The sequence below is a fragment of the Micropterus dolomieu genome, linkage group LG11, assembly GCF_021292245.1.
Source record: "Micropterus dolomieu isolate WLL.071019.BEF.003 ecotype Adirondacks linkage group LG11, ASM2129224v1, whole genome shotgun sequence".
NCBI classification, from domain to species: Eukaryota; Metazoa; Chordata; class Actinopteri; order Centrarchiformes; family Centrarchidae; genus Micropterus; species Micropterus dolomieu.
The window spans coordinates 21,601,023-21,608,638 of record NC_060160.1 but is presented as its reverse complement, the minus strand read 5'-3'; the positions used below and the strand labels follow the sequence as shown (position 1 = coordinate 21,608,638).

Sequence of the window (7,616 nt, the reverse complement as noted above, 5' to 3'; positions counted from 1 at the left end):
CGCACCAGCACGTACCTTGAGATCCTCGGGCAGAGGTCTGTTGTCTGTTCCAGAGTCTCGACTGAAAACTAAAGGGGACAGAGCGTTTGTTGTCAGGGCCCCGAGGCTCTGGAACAGCCTGCCCGAGGAAATCAGGTCGGCTGAGTCAGTGAACTCTTTTAAGTCCCTTCTTAAAACATACTTTTATAGGAGAGCCTTTCCCGATCTTATTTGACTTTATTTTATCCCTTTTATTTTATTGTTTTTTACTAATTTTATATTAAATTTTCATGCTCTTATCTTTTTTTTTGTATTATTCTTTACACTTGTTAAAGCACTTTGTAACTTGTTTTTGAAAAGTGCTCTACAAATAAGGATTATTATTATTATTATTATTAATGATATTTCCCGGTCAACTATAAATCAATGGCTTTTCAATATCACGTCATTTCTGGTCAACTATAAATAGATGATTTTTCAGCAGTTGTTGTTACCCAGTGAACTACAAATCAATGCTTAATCAAGTATAATCAGGACAACTATTAATCAATTTTTTTTCCAATGTCACTCTCATATATGGTAATTTGTCATCTGTATTGCAATAGTGATTCAACATTTATTTAGGGTTGAGATTTCAATCTCAACTATTTTGATGATTCAGATTGAAAATTAATATTTATTCAATGTAGTCTTGCTATCTGGTGACTTGGCCAGTTCACATATGAACAAAAATTTGGGTAACTTTGGCCTGCAGCCTGAACGTAGCCTTTGTCTTGTTCACATTGTATGTCGTGTTCTCTTTAGATTTTCTGTTTCTGTCTGGATAAATGGAACATAACGTTTGGATTTGTTTGGACTCTGGGACTCAAGTAAGTGTGTTCAATTTTTGTTAATAAATCACAAGAACTTAAATTGCCAGTTTGCAGTGTCTGCATTTTTGCCTGAGCACACAGCGTATAATTGCCATAAGAAGGCAGAACAGTATTATGAGTGAAGACATTTCCCTACCAAGTATTCCTTGGCCAAAGTCAAACCTGGAGATCCCATCAAGTATGAAGGATGGATTAGGAGCAATTTTCTGGAACAAAGGGAGTGTTAACAAGATTTAAAAGATAGGTTCACATTTTTTCAAGTCAATCTTAATAAAATACATGCTCATCTGGTACGCACAATTAAATATTTAGAGATCCCCTCCTAGCACAACTCCAATGTAAGCGTTTGGGGACAAAATCCACAGCCTTCATTCCATACAAAAAATGCATGTCAAATTAATAAATGAGTGGCAGGTTGAGTTTGAAAGTGCTAAACACAGAATCACTGACAGACTCTAGTTTTTAATCTCAGCTGAATAAATTTAGCTGGCAACAGACTTCAACAAATTACACATTAATTATATTAATATTATTGTTAACACTAACATTTAGTGTGATGTGGGACCTTTTTCCAAAACACTCACCGCTGGTCTCAGCCACACCACACGGGCCATGTCAGAAGGGCTCAGTAGTCCTTCGCCGATGGAGTTTCCGTCAGGGGGAAACATCTTGTCTATGAACCTTACTCCTCGTATGACACAGTACTGTTTCAGCTCCTGGAAGTCTTGCCTGAGGAACTTCTCCGGGTTGGCAAAGCACCCATAACCATCTTGCTTGTGACGTGCCTCCAAGATGTTCAGACACACACCGGGAAGAGGCATTGCTGCAGTGTTTGGGCTCTGTTACGGAAAATGAGATCCAGAACCGATTTGAAATTGACAATAATTTTGCTTACACATTTGAGAGATGCAGATGAGTAAAATACTGTAACATCCTCTAAAATAAAGGTTTTAGTTCACTGCTGCTGCCTGAACAGCTTCAGTGCTTCTTGTCATAGGTTATACAAGTCGGTGGATCTAAAATCACTGTTCCAATAGAGATGTCCTATGCAAATAAACTGTGCTTTGCTTGGCTTATTTTGTGATAATAAATTTTGTGTGTAATAAATCAGGGGCAGTAGTAATGACACTTCTAATAATTACAGTTAGGAATGCTCTAAAGAGTCAAGTTAGGAGTTTAGTTCTTCACTGAGTTCATATTTTAGCAAAGAATATGTATGCTTAGAGCAGAAATAACCATTTACAGTATTCTGCAAAAATAATCTTGTTGTCTGCAACCCCTATAGAGAAATTCGGAAATAGAAGAAAAAATGTGTAACATTCTTTCAAATCTACAAATCAAATTTTGAAATTAACATGTTGCTTTTTCTCCAAAGGTATGGCCTCACATCTACTTTTGCACTTAGGATCTTTTCTGAATAAACTTGATACCTTAAATCTAAGAGTACTATATTGATTTGTAAGACTTTAGCTTTAATTCTTAAGTTTGTAAGTAGAGATTTTTACTGTTATCTTTCATTTAGATTTAGATTTCACTTTTTTCCATCATACCTTTAATTTGTCAACTGTATTTTATGAGATACTATACTATACTAAAACCTTTACGAAAGACTATGAACTATGCAAACATGACATCAGTCTAATAGAAACTATAGGATTCATATTATTATTATTATTATTATTATTATTATTATTATTATTAATGAGATCAACATATCTTCAAACAAATCACTCAATGTTATTGGCATATGAAGACCAACACTCACCTCACAGCTTGAGAGAGAAAGGTTGAGTGGATGGTCAGAGCGGAGAGGCTTTGTCTCATATATTATGCCTGTAAACGCCTGAGGCTGCGAGGGCAGGTGCTCTTGTGTTTAGCTAAATATGTATTTTATTGTTGCACAAACCCCGCCTCTGGTGCCTGCAGCGCAGTCTTACTACTGTAAGCTACTGTATCAAAGAGAAAGATAGACAGTGACTTTCATTTTCATATTCATGTCCTGACACGAACTGACTTTATTTATTATTATTTGTTTATTATATACAAAGTTATCTCCAGAGCACTAGAGTGGTTGGCAAGTGGTTGGATTAATCAAGACAAAGTTCAACACTAGCTGTCACTGCCATCTGGCTGGTCATCCTGTAAAACTAACTCAGGCTGTTGGCTGCCAGTGTTTATAAAAGGTTTAAGACTGAATAAAGTCAGGTCTGTTTATCTTTACATGAACCTTTGATACTCTGTGTTGCCAATTATTAACCAAAAGTAAACTCAGCCAGTAGTTAAGATGCATTGATCGATTTCATTGGTAGAACTGAACTTTATTCTAACACGGCATAAGACAAAGTTAAGGTCAACCTTTTACCCATCTCTTTTATTTTATTTATAGGCCAGAAAAACATACACTATCTTGATGTATTGTACACTTTTTCTGCATCATTTCTTTCTGTTATATAGCAAAGTTGTAGTGCATGTTATTTGTTGAAATACTTCAACTGGAAACACAAAGCTCCCAGGGTATGTTCATCAAACAATAGACAACAATAGAATTTGTTGTTATATGGTGTGGTCAAGCCATGTTGCGTCAGTCTTGGCACAGTGTTGGACTGCTGATTGACATAAAGATTAGAGCACTTCTCAAGAAATGGAGCTGTTCCAAACTCCATTTCTCCAGAAAGTGGAGACCTTTTAAATGAAAATCCGATCTTCTGATCTGATTCTTGAGATATGGGACATAACAAATGTAAGTGATTAATAACATGTAAAGGAATTGTGTACACTCATGGCATTAATTTCATTTTAAAGAAACTTTTTCAGTCATTTGTTAAAATACAGGCTCTGTACCCAGAAAATTTGTTTAGCCAGACTCAGCAAGTGGTCACAATGGCAAACTGCTACAAAAAAGGTGTTTAAAGATTAGAGCACTTCTCAAGAAATGGAGCTGTTCCAAATTCCATTTCTCCAGAAAGGGGAGACCTTTTAAATGAAAATCTGATCATCTGATCTGATTCTTGACATATGGGACATAACAAATATAAGTGATTAATAACATGTAAAGGAATTGTGTACACTCATGGCATTAATTTCATTTTTAAAGAAACTTTTTCAGTCATTTGTTAAATTGCAGGCCAGAAAATTTGTTTAGCCAGACTCAGCAAGTGGTCACAATGGCAAACTGCTACAAAAAAAGTGTTTTAAACTGCTACGAATACATAAATACATATACACACACATACATACATACATATCCAACAATACAAAAAGTTAAATTTAAATTATATTTTGCATAAAATACTACCTATCAAAGGTGTGTCCTCACTCTTGTCAGCTCTGTCCAATTTTATGAAACTTCTAAATAAATCAGGAAATATTGTGGTCACCTCTTATCCTGACGACCCCTTTTCCATTTCCTGTTCTTGATGGATGGACAGTATGTTGGACAGAGTCTGACACAATTGAAAATTAAAACAGAAACAAAAAAAGCTCAATAAATAAATAAACATCTTACTAAAGGTGCCGTAGATGGAGAACTGTAATTCCCTTGGCATAGTTGGATAAAATGAGTTCAGGGCATGTAACTGACAGACTGTGAGCCTCAATCTCCAATCTCTCTGCACCATGTGGTATGTTAAATAGCTGTTGGTCATGTGCAATAACATGTATTTTGTTATTGGGCTGCATCTTTCTGTGCCTGTTTTGTGTACTGTTACATTTGTGGGGGTGGTTGGCAGGCTATTGTCTAGGGTGGAGTTAGTTAAAGAAAAATGTTAATACAAAAACGTTTTTGTATGCTGTTTACAATTGTCAGGATGCAGATACAGTATGTATGCATCCACAGCCATACGAAACATGTGAAATTCACTCTTTAAATTTTATTATGGAAAGGCCACAGTGTAGAAAACTTGTGAAAAAAGCATTATTTCATACCAATTATTAAGCATGTCAGGCCAAGCATTTTTCTGGCCACTATAATGTACATAAGCTGTTGTCTTTGGGCTTCAGTTACGAATGCATGTAAGTGAGTATTTGTGAGGTTATTGGCAAACTGCTACAAAAAAAGTGTTTAAAGATTAGAGCACTTCTCAAGAAATGGAGCTGTTCCAAACTCCATTTTTCCAGAAAGGGGAGACCTTTTAAATGAAAATCCGATATTCTGATCTGATTCTTGAGATATAGGACATAGCAAATATAAGTGATTAATAACATGTAAAGTAATTGTGTACACTCATGGCATTAATTTCATTTTTAAAGAAACCTTTTCAGTCATTTGTTAAATTGCAGGCTCTGTACCCAGAAAATTTGTTTAGCCAGACTCAGCAAGTGGTCACAATGGCAAACTGCTACAAAAAAAAGTGTTTAAAGATTAGAGCACTTCTCAAGAAATGGAGCTGTTCCAAATTCCATTTCTCCAGAAAGGGGAGACCTTTTAAATGAAAATCTGATCTTCTGATCTGATTCTTGAGATATGGGACATAACAAATACAAGTGATTAATAACATGTAAAGGAATTCTGTACACTCTAGGGTGGAGTTTGTTAAAGAAAAATGTTAATACAAAAACGTTTTTGTATGCTGTTTACAATTGTCAGGATGCAGATACAATCACACATAGCTTACACTTGTCTAGCAACGTTAAGCTACTACAAACTGCAAATGCTAACATTTCAAGGCAAACAGGGTCAGTCAGGCTGAAAGGTACTTAATTACACTCGAGGTGTTACAAATCTCCCACCGACATTGAACGTGTTAATATACTTGATGAAACAGCCTCAATAAATATGTATGTGTATGCTTATGTATGCATATGTATGCTTTTTTTCAAATAAACCACCTTAATGCAGTGTAATTCATGTTTCGGCTGCAGTAAAACATTTATATGCTGTGTTGATATGTGGTTTTATAACCATATTTACCACCGCTTTTGCAGACAGGAAGAACTCTAACTGCAGCGCAGATGTTTTTATCAAGCTGCATCGCGCAGTTCTAAAATGTCTGTCATCTTTACGTTTTCTTAACATAGAACATGTAGATATGTACATATCTACACCACAACCCTGTGTATTTTAAACCCAAGAACACACTAAGACAGATACTGGTCCACCCAAAGACCGCACACCCAAACACAAGAAAAGCAATCTAGTATATGCGGTCCAGTGCAGTGAGGGATGCACAGACCCGTTCATTGGGGAAACTAAACAACCACTACACAAACGCATGGCTCAACATAGAAGGGCCAACTCCTCAGCTCAAGACTCAGCAGTTTATATACATCTGAAGGAAGGATAAGGACACTCGTTTGAGGATCACCAGGTGCACATTTTAGACATCGAGAATGGATGGTTTGAAAGAGATGTTAAGGAAGCCATCTACACCTGGGTTGAGAAGCCAGACTTGACCACAGGTGGTTCTAACGACCATGACGATAGTCGTTACCACAGCCAGGAGCACTAACGAACCAGCGGTATCGATGATCCGAGCTAGCGATCCCACAGAGGTTAAATAGCTGAGTTTACCTACCAGTCAGTCAGAAGTGAAGAAGTCCTTTGGATGAGGGTCAAAACGGCTTCAAGTCTCTTCAACCAAGTTCAGCTGCCCTTGACCTCAACCTTTGTTGGAGATAACCAACTCTAACTCAACTCCTTTTTAGATTTTCAGTTTGGAATTTAACAGTGAAGGAAGGTAAAAGTAAACGTATCAAAATAAAAGCTTAGATGATAGAATTGCCATTCTATAAAAGTGTTACATTCTGCAAGCACAAGCCTATGAGAGTAATGTTGGAAGATAGATTCATAATTACATAAGAAAAATAAAATCAAAGTACTTTACCCATGGATAGACCATGCTTTTAAGAAAAAAACGCATTCTGACCATTTTTCCAAAGGGCCAGGATTTACATTGTCACTACTTTCCTGTAGATATGATGGCCTTGATTATTGATTAGCTTTGGTTTAAAATGCAAAAGTTAAATTGCACTATTTTCGAAAAGCTGGTTTTGTAATGACAACCCCATTATAAATTACGTCATAGAAAGGACTGTTTATTATGAAGGCAAGATATGTTTATTTCATCTCCAGTGCCTCTGTGTTTGGCAGACTCAGGGCTAGTAAAGCCATTGCCATCCTCTCCTCAATGTCCTCCTGTATGTGAAGTAGATGAGATTCCATGGAAGCTATATTGCTGTATGCATTTACAGCCTGTTTGTGTTTACTTCTGAGTAACTTCTGAGATTGAGGACACTGTTGAGCCCATGTGAAGCGTCCTCTGTCAGGTCACCAAAACCTCAAAAGGAATTGTGGAGAAAAACAAAAGAAAAGATAACCCACAGTAAGGCTAAAAAACAACAACATGTCAATAGAAAATATGTTTGCATTCTCCCACTCTTTTTTTTTCCGTTACATGTTTTATATCCTTTTTATTTAACTTAACTTTATTTAAGTTTTACGTGGGTTAAGGATTTTAGTCATCCGACATGGATTTTAAGCTAGATGACCGTAAAAACGCGATCAACGCTACTGACCACAACAAAGCTCCGGTGACTATGATAGCCGAGATAACTCTGCCCCATGAGGACTGCTCACTCCTTAAGAAAGCGAACAAAAAGATTGCTGACCTTATGGAAGACATCCGACGACTTTCAGAGGAACTCAAAGAGAAAGATTCCCTGCTGACTGGCTTTATGGATGTGGCTTCAGTACAAGCCAAACAGATTGTTTCTCTTAGCACAACCGCTAACATCCAGGACACCGTGTTTTGGGACCCCTCTAGCCTT

At 36.7% G+C, this 7,616-nt stretch overlaps 1 protein-coding gene across 1 annotated transcript in view; it reads right to left on the bottom strand.

Moving 5' to 3' along the window:
* Positions 1-2,630, bottom strand: part of LOC123979314 (calpain-1 catalytic subunit-like) — a 16,333-nt gene extending 13,703 nt beyond the window's left edge. Inside the window, exons 1-3 of the mRNA XM_046063201.1 lie at positions 2,617-2,630; positions 1,436-1,690; positions 988-1,057 (exon numbers count right to left, since the gene is read on the bottom strand). Of these exons, the coding sequence (XP_045919157.1) occupies positions 988-1,057; positions 1,436-1,672 (307 nt within the window). The 5' untranslated portion in view covers positions 1,673-1,690; positions 2,617-2,630. The remainder of the gene's footprint in view (positions 1-987; positions 1,058-1,435; positions 1,691-2,616) is intronic.
* Between the last annotated feature and the right edge of the window lie 4,986 nt (positions 2,631-7,616).